This window comes from Mytilus galloprovincialis, chromosome 1 (genome assembly GCF_965363235.1).
Source record: "Mytilus galloprovincialis chromosome 1, xbMytGall1.hap1.1, whole genome shotgun sequence".
Lineage (NCBI taxonomy): Eukaryota > Metazoa > Mollusca > Bivalvia > Mytilida > Mytilidae > Mytilus > Mytilus galloprovincialis.
Genome location: NC_134838.1, coordinates 50792838 through 50810420, shown reverse-complemented (window position 1 = coordinate 50810420; position 17583 = coordinate 50792838). Strand labels below are relative to the sequence as shown.

General features: G+C 33.7%; 1 protein-coding gene and 1 long non-coding RNA gene across 2 annotated transcripts in view; one reads left to right on the top strand and one right to left on the bottom strand.

The window, feature by feature from the left end:
• The first annotated feature begins 2041 nt into the window (after positions 1 to 2041).
• Positions 2042 to 6925, top strand: LOC143077537 (uncharacterized). Its single transcript, XR_012978950.1, has 2 exons — positions 2042 to 2655; positions 5658 to 6925. It is a non-coding gene; the product is annotated as an uncharacterized LOC143077537 (long non-coding RNA).
• A 193-nt stretch (positions 6926 to 7118) lies between these two features.
• Positions 7119 to 17583, bottom strand: part of LOC143077521 (salivary C-type lectin 2-like) — a 55327-nt gene continuing 44862 nt past the window's right edge. The window contains exon 7 of the mRNA XM_076252975.1: positions 7119 to 7382. Within this exon, the coding sequence (XP_076109090.1) occupies positions 7376 to 7382 (7 nt within the window). The 3' untranslated portion in view covers positions 7119 to 7375. The remainder of the gene's footprint in view (positions 7383 to 17583) is intronic.

Sequence of the window (17583 nt, the reverse complement as noted above, 5' to 3'; positions counted from 1 at the left end):
TCTAAATTGAAGTGGGTGTATCGGTGACCCTACATCTACAAATAATCCGTTGAAAGATGCAGATTTACTGTGGTACTGAATATTAGCCTTAAAAGTGATGTGACTTGTTTAATCGATAAATGGTATAAAAAACAGTTCAAGATTGAGTTGAAATTGCAATATTTGGACTGATTTTCTGCCTTTTTGAATATTTTTTTATTTAACGACCGTTGCTGTCTTATTCATTTTTTTTGGTTTCTCGATATATCGCCTTATTGTTCGCTGGCTTATTGTTCGCTGGATATTGTTCGCTAGCTTCAGCCTGGTTAAAAATCCGAGGCAGTATATAGCCTATTAATTACTAGTATTCTATTTTACAATATACTAGTAGTATAAAATTGATCATATTAACATCTAATCATCAATCTTCCTTTAGACAGTTTTTCGCAGAACATTAAAAACTTCTAAGCAATAAATATCTAGAAAAATCTGAGGTATGATATCCCAAAACCATATTCTAGTAGAAAATAACGTAACTCAATATTTTCCTTTTCACCACGGATCTGTTTCACTTGTTGTTGACAATATGCTGTCCTCTTCTCATCGATTATAAAATCAACTAATGCGACATATTTAAATTTTATTTACTTGCAAAACTTATCACGACATATTCCGCTAGTTAAGCGAAAGTAACTGTTTTATAGCCTATCAATTGTATAAAATCGAAGGACAAGTCAATAATTTTCGCTTCAAACAAGATAGGTCAGTACAAATCGTCAAATATCTAATTATATCGGTCGAATTAAACAAAACATTTTTGTACTCAATGCGCTAAAAAGAGTTCTTTGCAATGCCAATTTTGCATACATAATCTGCATAGGAAAGAGTACAATCGCGCAATGCATCAACATTCAAAGTATATCAGTCTATGGGTTGGTCATTGTCCTTTTTGTTTTGATTTTTTAATTTGTATTTTTTGTTTGTCAAACAGCGGAGGCAACTTTCCCTTTTCTCCTGCCCGGCTGAGATATCTATATATCTTTTATATAAATGGTTTCTTTTGAGAATATATTCAGGTATTCATGATTTCTTCAAAACCAAGTTTATCTGTAGAATATTTGGATTGATTTATTAATAAGTAAAATCAAGAAATCCTTAAAATTTGATATGTTTTATGAGACTAAAATAAGTCTCTATATAAGAGGGCCCAATGAAGCTGGTGTGTTACTCTTAAGAAAAATAACCTAAACCTTCTTAAAAGTTGCATGCCACAGGGTTCCACTTCAAATGGAAATTGGACTTTAAATTTATCTATACAACATCTACCATGAGTTCATACAGCTTCCATTATGAGTTGAGAATTTGAAGGCATCCATGCAGGAAACAATATATAAAGATATGACAGATAAAATAATTGCATCCAGATTATAGAGCAAACTGAATGCTTAAATTTATATTGCTATTGGTTTGTGCAATTTGCATTAAACATCTGGTTTGTAGAAACTGGGATTTGCAAAAGGGTTATGAAAAAGTTATGTATATTCCCAGGTATTGAATAAAATAGCCGAGCTTTAAAATGCATATTCAAATAGTAGCTGTATATATACACTTATATTCACAACTATCCAGCATTGCTTTCAACTGACTTGTGCAAGAATGTACACACACTTACATAGTTTTAATATAAAATGTAGTTTAACATCATCATTATCTTTTTTCTATTCGCAGTCAATTATTTCAGTTCAAAAGCAAACAAAAATTCAGCAACAATATTTTGGTGACCAGCGATCTTAGGTTCACGTATTGCTTTTCTTTTTTCAAAGAAAGCAACTTGTTTTATAAATTATATATAAATATACTAAATAAATAAATGATTTGGAAAATACATTGAAGGTATAAAAAGTCATGAGAATTCCGAATGCAATTAGGTTATATCCGGGCACTCTGATTCTAAACCTTGGTTCCATCTGGGTTTTCTGGTTCTGAACCTTGGTTCTTTGGTTCGAAACCATGGTAACTGGTTCAACATCAAGGTTGTTTGGTTAAGGCAACCCAACTTCTTGGTTCCATCTGGGTTCTATTCTAGAAGATTCTAATGTTCCCGTTGAACATAACAGAAAATAACCGCAAGTCTCCGAATAAAAAGGTAAAGTAGGTCAAAGACGCTAAAATTATTTTATAACATTAAACATTTTAGCATCGACGGTAAAGGAAGCTATAAGGTATTTATCTTCTCATTTTAATTATTTTGATAAGGAAACTAGATAAAAATAAAGCATCGTATAGATTTTTAAAACAAACCGAAGTATACAGTATATCGAACATCCTTTTATTTAATTCAGTCATTTTGTTTTCTTTTTTTCCCTTTACTCATCCCTTATTTACGTAAATATGTCTAGACAGTGGTGGATCCAGAACTTTTCCTAAGGGGGGCCCGCTTCAGTCATGCTTCAATGATTCCCTATATAATCAACCAAATTTTTCCCACGAAGGACCCCCCCCCTGGATCCGCTCTTGGTTCCATCTTGGTTCTATTCTAGATCATTCTAATGTTCCCGTTGAACGTAACAGAAAATAACCGCAAGTCTCCGAATAAAAAGGTAAAGTAGGTCAAAGACGCTAAAATTATTTTATAACATTAAACATTTTAGCATCGACGGTAAAGGAAGCTATAAGGTATTTATTATACCCCCGCTTTAAAAAAGGGGGGGTATACTGTTTTACCTCTGTCTGTCAGTCCGTCCGTCCATCAGTCCGTCCGTCCGTCCGTCCGTCCGTCCGTCAGTCAGTCAGTCCGTCCGTCCCATGAAACTTTCGTCACATTTTTCTCAGGAACTACACATCCACCCTTTCTGTAATTTGGTATCAACATTTATATATGTCAGCCATACCGTGTGATGCGTTTTCAGATTCATCACTTGACAACTTCCTGTTTACCGAACACTTGTCTGATTTTACACATGATAGCCAAGTTGAAAATTTTCGTCACATTTTTCTCAGGAACTACAATACAAGGATTTCTGAAATTTGGTTTCAGGATTTATATAAGTCAGCTATACCGTGTGATGCGTTTTCAGATTCATCACTCGACAACTTCCTGTTTACCGAACACTTGTATGATTTTACACATGATAGCCAAGTTGAAAATTTTCGTCACATTTTTCTCAGGAACTACAATACAAGGATTTCTGAAATTTGGTTTCAGGATTTTTACAAGTCAGCTATACTGTGTGATGCGTTTTCAGATTCATCACTCGACAACTTCCTGTTTACCAAACACTTGCATATTTTTACACTATTAATATTATCCACTTGCGGCGGGGGTATCATCAGTGAGCAGTAGCTCGCAGTTTCACTTGTTTTCTCATTTTAATTATTTTGATAAGAAAACTAGATAAAAATAAAGCATCGTATATATTTTTAAAACAAACCGAAGTATACAGTACATCGAACATCTTTTTATTTAATTCAGTCATGCTGTTTTCTTTTTTTTTCCTTTACTCATCCCTTATTTACGTAAATATGTCTAGACAGTGGCGGATCCAGAACTTTTCCTAAGGGGGCCCGCTTCATTCATGCTTCAATGATTCCCTATATAATCAACCAAATTTCCCCCACAAAGGGTTTGGGGGGCGCCCCCTGGATCCACCTATGCTAGAAGTTTTAAAACCACCCAATTAGGACATGTTGTTTATATGGCTAACGATATGTGCATCTAGCCACTTGACCAGTTGACGACTTGCATATATATTTGATTGCACATTTATTATCAAGTTCGACTGAATTTATTTAATGGATTTTTAATAATGTCAGATTTGAAAGAAATACATGTGAAGTATATGTTAGAAATCTTTTTGTTCAAAACAGAATGTTAAAAGACATATAAAGGAAAGTTATGATCAATAAGTTGGTAAGCTTTAATTAGTTGGAAAAAAAGTTATAAATATAATAAAATGTATAATTATGTACAATAAATTGGCAAATTTGATACTCATGCAGTCGTTGTGAAGGGCATGCATATAATCATTCGGCCAAAAATAAAGAAATCAAGATTAAGATTGAATATTATTTTTATAATAAAATTAATTGTACATCTGTTAATGACAGTGCTAGTGGGATATGTATCACCAGCACAATAGTAAGAACTTCTGTGTTGGCGCCATGATTTAGGAACATAAAGAGTTACACTAGTCCGTCTGTCCCGAATGTCCCATAAAAACGGGTTCTGCTCTTCTTACTTTAGTTTGCCTCAATCAAATACTTCAAAACCTAAACACAATATATAAAAGGAGCTGATGCATGAGTGCCAATGAGAACTCTCCACAAGAGACTAAATGACACAGAAATTAACAATTATACAATGTAGCCTAGGTCACCAACACGGTCTTCAACAATGGGCAAGGTTCATACCGCAAAGTCAGCTTTTAAAGGCACCGACATGACAATGTAAAACAATTCAAACGAGAAAACAAACGGTATAAGTTATGTACAAAAAATAAACGAAAAACAAAATAGGCACGTGCATATAAAATAAGGCGGGGTTAAACATGTTAGCGGGATCCCAACCCTCCCCCGTATGTGGCATGAGTGCCAATAAGAACTCTCCACAAAAGACCAGATCACACAAACACTAAAAACTATGGGTCATATGCAGCTTTCAACAATGAGCAAAGTCAATACCGCATATAGTTATCAATAAAAGGCACTGAAATGACATTGTAAAACAATATTCAAACGAGAAAATAAACGAACAAATTTATGTAAAAAAAATGAACGAAAAACAAGTATGTAACACATAAAAAACGACATTCATTGAATTACAGGCTCCTGAGTTACCACAAGAACATACATACCGAATAAGGCGGGGTTGAACATGTAAGCGGGATCCCCACCTCAACACAAAATCAAATTTGAAATTTTTAAGTGTCACTTTTACCGTTCAAGAGTTATCATGTCCCTTTAAAAAATATAAGAAGTGCTGACTATTTCGTTTCCTTTGTCTTAAATAAGGAGGCCCCTCATGGGGGGGTCCTAGTAATCACATAATCACCATTTTTTTGCCAATATAATCACATAATCATTAAATATTTGCTTATCTTTAGTAATCAAATTATCATAAACTAAAAATACAGTCCTAGGTAATCAAATAATCATGAAATATTTGGCTTTATAATCAAATAATCATTAAAAAAACGGCCAAGTAATCACATAATCAAAAACCCCATGAGGGCCCTCAATAAGTCTGACTCAATCAAATGTTATGAACCTTATACGCGATTCACATTACCCCATAACACAGATCTGTGAAGCTCAATATTGGGTCACGATGGCGTCACTGTTCATGTTTTTTTTATATGTAAAAAGTTGTGGTACGATTACCAATGATACAAATGTCAACCCGGAGCCTTGAGATAGGAAAACTGCTAAATCTATTGTTTCTGTTCTTTAACTTTAATTTGCCTCAGCCAAATGTTTTGAAACTTATTCACAATGCTTATGGTCACAAAACGGTCAAAATTACGCGAATCCTGCATCTATATGTGGAAGTTTACTCATTTTTTTCACAAGCAGGGGCATCTGTGATTAATAGACATATTCTACATTTACTTCAGTAATCAGCTTATTTTCTTCCATTGAATTCTTTTTTAAATAAACTGAACTTGCACATTTTTTTCCAGGATCTCGGTGCAGTTTGGTAACAGACAGTGATATCAAGTTAAATGTGACCAACTTAACAAAGTGTTTCACTAGATTGAGCTCTCTGTCTAAGTGTACTTTAATGGTTCTTAGCATTGAGTTCAGTTTATTGATATGCGTATACCTTCTGTGTGAATTTTTATGATGTAAAAGCAGACTATTCATACCTACATGTCCATGAAATGAAATCTAAGGTAAAATGATTGAAACATTTTGCATTATCTATCACAGCTGGCAGAACATGATGCTACTGAAGCAGTAAATTTTCTTACTTGATATTCACGGAAATTAAAGGATTTAGTTTCATCTGAACCAAACATTCTAAAAAATTGAGAATGGAAATGTGGAATGTGTAAAAGAGACAGTAACAATGTCAAAAGAGCAGAAAGCAGTCAAAGGCCATTTATGAGTCCTCATAGCTGACTATGCGGTATGGGCTTTGCTCATTGTTGAAGGCCGTACGGGGACCTATAGTTGTTAAAGTCTGTGTCATTTTAGTCTTTTGTGGATAGTTGTCTCATTGGCAACCATACCACATCTTCTTTTTTATATCTTCAACAAAGCGAGAAAATCCCTCTTCCAGAGGCGGGCTTCAGATGGCCCTTAACAAAATGTGTACCAGTTCAAACTTCAAATTATAAAATCAACTTACAATTAAAAATATACAAGACTAACAAAAACCAGAGACTCCTGACTTGACGTCAAGGTAATCATACCAAGAGACACATCCAATATGCAAAGGTCAAGAGTCAAAAAGTCATAGTCTGGTCAAGAGATTCTTGTGAAAAAAAAAGGATTTTGATAAAAGGGTCATTGTGGTACACTAAACTAACAATATATCTTATGTATCTAATATATCTTAGAAGATGTGGTACGAATGCCAATCATACAGTTAATTCTCCATTTAATTCAAACAAAATATACAAGTTTTACATTGAGGACAAAGGTCAAGCTCACATGAAGTTTCTCGTGCCAATAGACTCATATAGAAAACCTAGGGCAGAGACAGAAACACAAGACATATAATAACTAAACTCAATTGAATGGAACTTGTATTGCAGGTCACTACAATTGCCTTCAACAAAGAATATAAACTCTCGCAACAAAGCAAGATTAACCCCGTCTTTCACTAAAGTTTGAGCAGGATTCTTTGCAACGATTATCTTAACACATATAATTGAGAATCGAGTCGTGCAGTTATGTCAAGAAATTAAAACGGTAAGATTAAACATTAAAACAGTAAAAACTAGCCTAAGGGTTTACCATTAATTTTTAACCCAACCATATGATAGTACTATGGTAAACTTATGGATACACATGATACAGTCATGAAATTGAATATTTGAAATAGTACGACCAGAACAATACAAGACAGAGTTGTAAACAAAAGAAAGTAATGATGCATATCGAATTTTTAATTCCAATGCACAAATTAGGAACCGTAGTTTTCATTCAATTTATTTATCTAAAATGTACGCTTGGGTTAAACAATGGAAATTAACACTGTATATTTATATAAACGATCAATCTTGTAATAAATAATAAATAAATAAGCTTTATTTAGAGTCGGCAAGGTATACAAACATAGGCAAACATAAGCTCTAATCAGCTTTTAACCGACATAAATGAGCTTTTAACCGATATTGTTTTCTTTCGTGTTAGGTATGGCGTGGCTATGGTACAGTTCCGTTCAGATAACCTAAGGTCTGAAAAGAAAGAAAATCATAATATTTTACAATGGCAATTTACCATTTATTATATATATTAGGGATGTCAAAAGATCTGAAATTTAATACTCGAGTACTCGGTCACGATACTCGCGAGTAATCGAGTACTCGGATAAATCTTTAACGTCTAGTGAAACGTTTTGATTTTTGTTGATATGTGATTTTAGTTATTACCTTTCATAAAACTAATTATAATATGATGACATCTCTTGACATCTTAAAACGAAAGACATAATTACGTATTGTTGCAGAACTCAAACTGTTCATTGTATGACTACAAAATATAACTTGATCCTTGGTTATGTGTATCGCTAGTCCCTTTTTTTTTTGTGTCAAACGAACAATGAATAACGAGTCGAACCACCTATCGTAATAGCAATTATTATTTGTGTGTTCAAGTATATACAAGCATCAATATTTTCATAAAGCCCAATTTGATAAACAATCTGTATCATCTGTTCCTGCGGAGTTAGTGTTTTCTTATATTACGACTTGTCTCATAAATTGTCAACAAAATAGTGGACTTCAAAATACGAAATGATATTTAATTATAAATTAAACAATAATAAAGTTTCAAATAAACATTTATTACATTAAATGTAGATCTCACACCAATCACGTTTACAGAAGTCTTGATTAACAAACAAAAGTAGGTTTACAGCTTGGGAGTTATTAATTCGTGAAAGTGTTATTCCGTGTACAAACAGCGTTTCTAATCAGGACAATTTGATTTTTTTCTTGTTCAGAAATATGACCCACAACGTCAGATGATGTTTTTAAATTTTTTTACAACAAATTTTGCACATGAAAAAAATACTCTCGGAAGGAACGGACTATGCTGGTACTGCTAAAACACGTTTTGCGATTATAGATAAACCTGACACTAACTTATAAACCATAGAACTCTCAGTACGTTGTGAATAGATATTACTTTTATAAGTATTACGAACGATAATTCAAAGGGAACTAAAGTGAGAGGAAATGTAAGGAGAAAAATCTCCAGATTTAGAAAAAAACAATCGAGTATCCGAGTACTTAAATTGTACTCGAGTACTCGTTGTCCTACTAATATATATAATGTCTTAGAATATAACTTAAACACGCTAACTAATACATTAAAAAGTTCTATTAGATTTTAAATAGAAATACGCAATATTTCGCTAAACAAATTAGCTTCATCAGGCGTGTGCATCTCTCAAGGTGAAATCGGATCCATGACAAAAAATATTTGTGTAGCTTGAACTACACAAAATTTGAGTAAATGTTAAACATATTTATTGATGTTCTATAAAAAATATATATTTGTAGCTTCAACTACATCAAGTTGGAGTAAAAGTTTAACATATTTATTGATGTTCGATAAATTGTATGAATTTCTATAAATTAATTTGTATGATTTCAAGATTATTGTTTTGATTTGTTTTTAAATCTTTTTTCGTCTCTCTCATTGAGTCCATCAGGTTCAAGAGTATGTAACTGGTGCATCCAAAATCTCTCTCTCTCTCTTTTGATTTCCTTGTGTATCCCAATTTTAGTTTTTCTCAGTGATTTGAAATGTGATGTTTTCAAAATCATGCCCTGCTCTTAAAAGATGTCTTGTGATTGGGCAGTTTCTTTCTTTTGTATAAAATGACCGATGGTTATTTAGTCGGATGTTAAATGGTGTTTCTGTTTCACCAACATATTGCAACTTTCAAGTTCCACACGTTAGAACATAAATACAATTTTGCGTTTTGCAATTTGATATATATTTTGTCAGTATAAAATCTAACTCTAACACTGTTTGGTGTAATTTTCAGACTTATATATATATATATATATATATATATATATACCTCCCAAAAAGAAAGCTTATTTTTTATAAGCTAGAGGTAGAGGAGGGGATAAGGTATCTGCGCAATGCTAGGTGGTGTTGGCGTAGAAGTTGGAAATTAAAAAAAAGTACAGGTTTCAGCCCCGTCGCCGGGGAGTAAGTTACGAATCAAATCTTCTCTAACATCGTTAGGTTGATTTTCTAGGCATTTATATACATATTCTAACGCCTGGTATTTCTTATATAAATCATAAGAAATCCGATGGACAAGGTATAATTTGCAGTTGTCATTACACACTACACATAGGCAGAGATATACATATATTAATTAACAGTGATTGTATGCTTCTAAAAATAGATAATCATCCTGTAATTATACTGAAGAGATGAGTAGATGATCATTTCTGTACACAAAAAATAAATACTTCGTGTATTGTATCAGAGATCCTTGTTTAGTTCCTACGACAAGGTAACACCTCCGGGAACGAAAGCTTGTGTTTTTTAAGCTAGAGTTAGAGGAGGGGATAAGGTCTCTGCGCAATGCTAGGCGGTGTTGTCGTAGAAGTTAGAAATAAAAAAAAATAAAAAAAAGTACAGGTTCCAGCCTCGGCGCCGGGGAGGAAGTTACAAATCAAATCTACTCTAACATCGTTAGGTTGATTTTCTCTGAGGATTTTCTAGGCACTTTATATAGTCTAAATTGAAAACTGCGTTCAAACATATGATTGCGTTGAATAAAAACCGCAATTTTTATACGTGTGCATCACAGGCGCTTGGGTCTAGGATACAGATTTTTTTTTTTTTTTTTTTTTATTAAAATATTCAATTTTCTATATTTATAATACATATCTATCACTTCTGTGCATGTCTCACCTAGTTTCGAGTGATTTAAACGACCCAGAGAAAATACCCAATTTTACTATCCATACTAAGAAACAAAAAAGCAACTAACTCGACGCCATTTTTCTGCTATCTATAAATAAATAAATTGACCTACCGGGATTCCCCAACGATTTCTCTGGGAAAACGTGCCTTCCTTGCCGTCAGATCGCACACATCGTTGATATTTATCAAATTGGTATTGTTCGTAACATTTTTAGTCCATCTCCAGCATATAATAAAAATATTTTAACTATTTTGACTAATTTCAAATTTACGTGCCCGGAAGTTGACTGTTTTTCCCGAACTTTTGTTAAAGGGAAGTTATAATTTCCCGGACTTTCTCGGAACATCTCCAAGTACGTATGAAAATAACAAAGTGATACGATGACTTCCGAACTAATACTACATTGTATATGTTAACAAACAGATATGATGAACATAGAACAAGATCAAGCCCCTAATTTGATTGTTAGTGGTCATAATCTTTTAATTTTCAAAAAACACACAGTTTTGATTTTATGTTAGAAAGGAAACTGCAAAATTTGAAAATATTGTCCCCACCCCCTTTTTTTTAATTCAGTTAACATGACCCATGTTTTGTAATAATTAAAAGAAAGTCATTAACATTTTCGTGGAAAAAAAAATTTCCTTGCACCCCCCCTCCCCCACCCCCCTTTTCCACCAAATAAATATCAGATCAAATGGTCAATGGCTTCATTTTGGTTAATTCCTCTCATAAGTCAATTTTGTGTGAGTATTTGTATATTTATAAATAATCTTGAATCAATTTTTTTATGAGTAACTTCCTTTGGGTGAATTGTCATCATATCAGACTGACTATGATGACAGATTCTTTTCCGGCCATAAGTTGCGCCTTTTTGGTAAAAGTTCGGAAATCATCGTATCACTTTATTATTTTCATACGTACTTGGAGAGATGTTCCGAGAAAGTATGGGAAATTATTACTCCCCTTTAACAAAAGTTCGGGTAAAACAGTCAACTTCCGGGCACGTAAATTTGAAATTAGTCAAAATAGTTAAAATCTTTTTATTATATGCTGGAGATGGACTAAAAATGTTACGAACAATACCAATTTGATAAATATCAACGATGTGTGCGATCTGACGGCAAGGAAGGCACGTTTTCCCAGAGAAATCGTTGGGGAATCCAGGTAGGTCAATCTATTTATTTATAGATAGCAGAAAAATGGCGTCGAGTTAGTTGCCTTTTTGTTTCTTAGTATGGATAGTAAAATTGGGCATTTCCCCTGGGTCGTTTAAATCACTCGAAACTAGGTGAGACATGCACAGAAGTGATAGATATGTGTTATAAATATAGAAAATTGAATATTTTAATCAAAAAAAAAAAAAAAAAAAAAAAAAAAAAAATCTGTATCCTAGACCCAAGCGCCTGTGGTGTGCATGTAAAACAAATTTCGTTGTAGAAAGGTCTAAATACAGCACAAACAACATTTTCCAAAAGACCAAAAAAGTGAAAAAGTATATTTAAACAAAACGCATTTGACTAACAGGTCGAACAACTGATGTTTTTTAACCCTCCTGATTGCCATTGGCGAATGCCAAATAAAATTGATCACAAGATGTAACAATTAAAATGGATCTTAATATAAATTTAATACTAAACAGAAAACAATTAACGTGTGGCCACGATGTTATGCCACAAACATAAGTGTCAATATTTTTTTTGTACACCAGATCCGGATTTCGACAATAAATGTCTCTTCAGTGATGTTAGGGATCGAAACGGTATTTGGAAGGCCATATAAAAAGTACCCTCATTTTTAGAAAAAGTACCCTCATTATATAGAGTCTATAAGAAACTACCAACCAGTAAACTTAATAGGTATTGGATCATCAAAATTGACACAACTACACAAACAGGAAAAATTATATGAGTCTAAAAGATTGTGTAACAATACCGATAAATAGATGGGAAAAAAAAACACTAAAAAGTGTTGAATATCATCGCACAAAGATGGAAAACCTGAACAGATGATATAAATTATACAATATTTGTTTTCAATCTATTTATCGGTATTGTTACACAATCTTTTAGACTCATATATATATATATATATATATATAATATATATAAACGAGTCTAAATTGAAAACTACGTTCAAACCTATGATTGCGTTGGATAAAAACCGCGATTTTTATACGTGTGCATGTAAAACAAATTTCGTTGTAGAAGGGTCTAAAAACAGCACAAACAACATTTTCCAAAAGACCAAAAAAGTGAAATATATATATATATATATATATATACAACTCGTCTAAACATCAACCCAACAATGTTAGATCTGTAAATTTGCTTTCGCAAATTTTTGGTTCTTCCCTCGCCGGGATTCGAACCCATGCTACTGTGATATCGTGACACCAAATCGCCTGCACTGCAGCCGTCCCGCTAGACCACACGACCACCTGGGCTCTCATTAAAAGAGCTTTCGCTGGCCGTGTGTTACCTTTCCACGTCAGTTTTAATCTAGCGGCGTACTGCAGTACATGATATATAAGGCATGAAGATGTTATTGTTACAGATCAGCTAAATGATCTATAGTAAAGGATCCTACAAATTAATGTAAGATACAGTCACAGAAAATAATTATATTTATAAGTACGTCTGAGTCAGTGACAACCCTACAACAGATGTATCCATCGGATCGCCATCAATGATGGTGATATATATTATAAAATATTAAATGTCATTCATACATTTAATATTTTTACCTTTTTGACAGCGGATGACCGTGAGGGCATTCCGGTGTATTGTTGTCAGCGAGATTTCCATTACGTAACTTTCGTGTTGGACTGTAACCCGAATAATCCAGTCGTTATATTACGCTCACTATCGATCACTACCAAAGTGGAGAGAATCGGAGACGGTAAGGGCTTGAATTATTCGAGTTAGTTAGACTGGTAACCGATCTATAATCTATAAGTACGCTGACATCATCGAGTGAAAAATAAGTTATAGTTATTGACCAAGCAAGTCGGTATATAGAATTTAATCTGCACAACTCAGGTGACCCTTATTAACCAGAACGACGTAGGAGTTCGGGTTAAAGGGTCATCCTGGGCGCGTGCAGATTAAATTCTATATACCGATTTGATTGGCCAATAACTGTTTTAACACATGACCTCATTAATTTACGTGATTGTTTTAGATGTGGACGATATTCCGCAATCTACGGATCCTAGGAAATTTTATTGTAGGGTAAAGAAAGGGGGAAATACGACTTTCATTGGTAAGTTTTAAATTGATAACTTTTTTTATAGGTTTAGACTTATTGTAAAATTGCAATTTAATGGTAGATTTTTTTTTTAATGTTTCTATTCTATCTATTCCCATTTATTTTTTTTAATAAATGACGATTAAGACTATGACAAATTGAGTACTTTCAAATAGTTGTATTAAAAAAAAAATCATAACTGAAAGGGTTATTGAGTTTAGATTAATTGCTTTTGAATTTCTTTCCACCAATGATATGCTTTAATAGAGAAAGATAAACCGAGGAAGAATAAGATGTTATATTTTAAATTTTAAATGTTGAATAAACAGAAAATACGTTTCTCTTTCCAATTTTTTACTTCCCCCTCCCCCAAATTTCTTTGTATCTACTGACACGTCCATCTAAATGAAGTCTGATTGATCTCTAGCTAATCTCCCTGTTTTAAAACTTAAATATGACCCCCTTTAAATTCGATCCAAAAATATGGGGAATAGATATTCAAGAAGTCGTTATAAATTCCATTGAATCTGAAACTAGTCCAAATCAGATTTCTTTTATTCGGATATTCTTAGATACATTTCTTTTTTGGCGGAAGTTACCAAAAATTGTTTTAACTTTCTTTCTGACTTTAAAACACTGATTTAAGATTTATGTTGTACGCAAAATATAATACTGAAACATTTTATGTTCAAGCTAAGATGAAAAAAAGGAATGAGAAACCTTTTTTTCCTATTCTGAAACTACGATGTTTGTACAAAGTTCAGTTTTGTCGTAATTTCAAGGCAGATGAAGGATTCGGGGGTGGGGACGAACATGTCGTTCACCCTAGGATTGGACAAATTATCGTGTTTGCCTTAAAATCGTCAATATTGTTTTTAGTCTCGCTACGCTCGGTGATATATTTTTTTAATTTGATAGAATAACGCCCCTTTTAAAATCTAGGAACCGCCACTAAAGGTAAAAATAGATTTGAACTGTGCAGTATATCTGAGGTAGTCAATGCACACCTTTGCAGTGCATTATCCAGATTATAGCACAGTAAAACAAAGAGATTTTACCCATACCATGTGTTAACATACCTTATCGCTTGTTATAAATTCATTTCTTCAGTGAATACTCATAAAATATTTTTTTTAAAACATACATTAATAATATGAAAATGTTTTGTTTAATATATATATAAGAAAAAATCATTAATATCTATGCACACGTACAGAAAAATTGTGTTAACGCATGCGGAAGAATATCTCAAAAAAGTTTGCCACGTCCCATGCAGAGTGTGCTTGTTCTCTCTCAAGGACCGATAACTCTGCATGGGAGATTGAACGTTTTCCGTAAATATGAATGCCTACTCAAATCCAATCTATTAGAAAAATCGAATTATTACAGAAGAGTATCCACCATGCATTTGCACTACACTATTAGTAATATAGTAGAATATAATGATATACAAATGGATGAAAGTTATATATACATGTAACTGTAATATACAAATCTTAATATAATGTATAACAACCAACCATAGTATATTGATTTGTATCACTACAATATAATAGTTATTACGGTGAGGTTGAATACCTGTCATTTATTTATCATTCATGCACTAACTTGTCTCAGAAATTTATTTTATATCTGTACATTAACCTTACTTTCAGGTATAGAGATGTGATTTTTTTTTCTGAGACAAGTGCTTGTGACCATCCACAAGAACTTGCGGTCATCCGATGTTCGGTACTTTAGTAATTTGATTGTAGTCTGCATCGAGTGTGTTCACTCGATCCGATATTCTTACTGCATATTCCAGTATGCATTTGCAATTTTATTTTAAGAAATTGAGATGTTTTACTATCAAAATAATCAAAACAGAACATCATATTTGAAATTTAAAAACCTACATTGATCAAGGAATTATTCCAGAAAGGGCAAGTTTTAAAAGCTTCGCCACTGCCAACAGGCGAAAAGTCAAACAAATTTTTTCATAGATGGACTAATACTCTGTACAACTGTTCCTTTAGTCTGATGGATCTTTTACATCAAGAAGCAATTCATCAACCTAATAATTTATCAAACTAAGTGATAACTTGCACTGCCGATCTCGTGACCAATTGTCTGATCCTGAAGTTCAAGTACGCCTTAGTGATATCAAACTATTGAATCACATAAGATTCACGTCAAGCAGATAAACAAATTTAAACGTGATGATGTGCAAATTAACAACCCTTTGAACAGACCTTCAAATTCAATTAAAAAGCCTCGCAACCGTGGATTTCAAAGAAAAAGACAAATTCCGATCAATCCCAACAACACGGTTGTCAATTTGTCAACAGTCTCTTTAACTGAGGATGAAATTAAAGTTTTATCTGAGGGTTTGAATTTCTGCCTTACCTTACACCCAGTAACATAGATATTAATATGAAACTGGAGGATGACCTGAATAATTTTGCCAGAACCCTCAGAATTAAAGAATACTTTGGTGACAAGGATAATGGGGAGGATAATGAGGAAGACTCAGACAGTTCTAACTCGGAGATAGAAATCAGAATTCCGCACTTTAAAAAGAAGAGTTCATGGATTCCAAAACAAATCAAATCTGCTACACTGAAAAAAAGTTATCGACAAAATCAAACGAATGTTGTTCATCTAGCTTACAACAAGTACTCGTCGTTTTATAACACCTCTTCTGATGAGAAAAAATCCATACAATCGCTAAGAAACCGAGACTATATTCTGATAAAACCAGCAGAAAAGGGAAGTGCCGTTGTGATAATGGACCAAGCTGACTACATCGCGGAAACAGAGCGTCAGCTCAATGATGAGAGATTTTATAAAAAGCTTGACCATGACCCTACTTCCGAGTTTAGTTCCAAATTATTACTGCGTTACAAACAATGCACAATGACGGTCACATAGATGAGGATACAACCGGATATTTAAAACCAGAGAACGCCAAGCCTGATCGATTGTATCTTTTTCCCAAAATACACAAGGTTAAAAACCCTGGTAGACCCATTGTATCCGCAAATGGCCACCCGACTGAGATAATCTCGGAATTCGTAGACTTCCATTTATGATCTCATGTAAACAATCTTCCTTTTCACATTCAAGACACCACAGATTACCTTCGTAAAATGAAATCCTTGAAACCTTTTCCTCCGGAAACTCTCCTTGTCACTTTAGATTTCACCTCATTGTATACCAACATACCTCATGATGACGGAATACAATCGTGCAAGGAAATATGGGACTCGCGCAACACTTCAGACCCACCTACCGAATATTTAGTCCAGTTGCTTACTCTGGTTCTGAAATGCAACAATTTCACCTTTAATGGTGAACATTACCTTCCAAAAAACAGGACAGCAATTGGGACAAAAATGACACCGTCTTACGCCAATATTTTCATGGGCAAATTAGAGCAACATCTTCATCCAAACCTCTGTCTTGGTTCCGTTTGATATGAAATGGATTGAATCCCACCAAAAACTGGATAATTCTATCAAACATACAAACAACGCCCACAATTCAATTAAATTTACATATGAAATTTCCGACTCTAAAATATCTTTCGTAGACACAACTACATCTATAAAGGACGGTGGCATATCAACAGACCTCTACTGTAAATCTACATATAAACATCAGTTACTGTACCTTTCTTCCCAAATCTGTCACCCCCAACACTGTACAAAAAGTATCCCGTACAGTCAAGCTCTCAAAGTAAAGCGGATTTGCTCCTATGAGGAGGCTGTTACTAAACGGTTAAAGGAACTTCGCGGATCTTTTACCAAACGAGGTTATAAGAAATGGGACATAGATCAGGGGTAATAACAGCTGCATTGACCTATTACAGTACAAACAAAAGAGGCGAAGCTAAATAGTTCCGTTTGTTATGACATACAATCCCACCTTTACTAACCTTTCACGTTTGTTTCGTGCCAATTGGCAGATTATTTCCAAACACCAAAAAATTATCCAAGATCTTTCCCAAACCTCCTGTCTAAGCTTTTTGAAGACCAGCAAGCACGCCCAAGCTGACCTAAAAAAACCTTACCATCACTATCATAGACCAAAACGAGGGTTGGTCAAGGGCCGACAGACTTGCTCGGGAAAGGTTTTGGATAAGAAAGTTAAGGAAAGTTTCCCCAGTGTCATCTGTCACATCTGTCGTTTTGGCGTCAACGAAAATTTTGAAATAGTAATCTTCAATTGTTTTTAAACTGCACTTTATACAC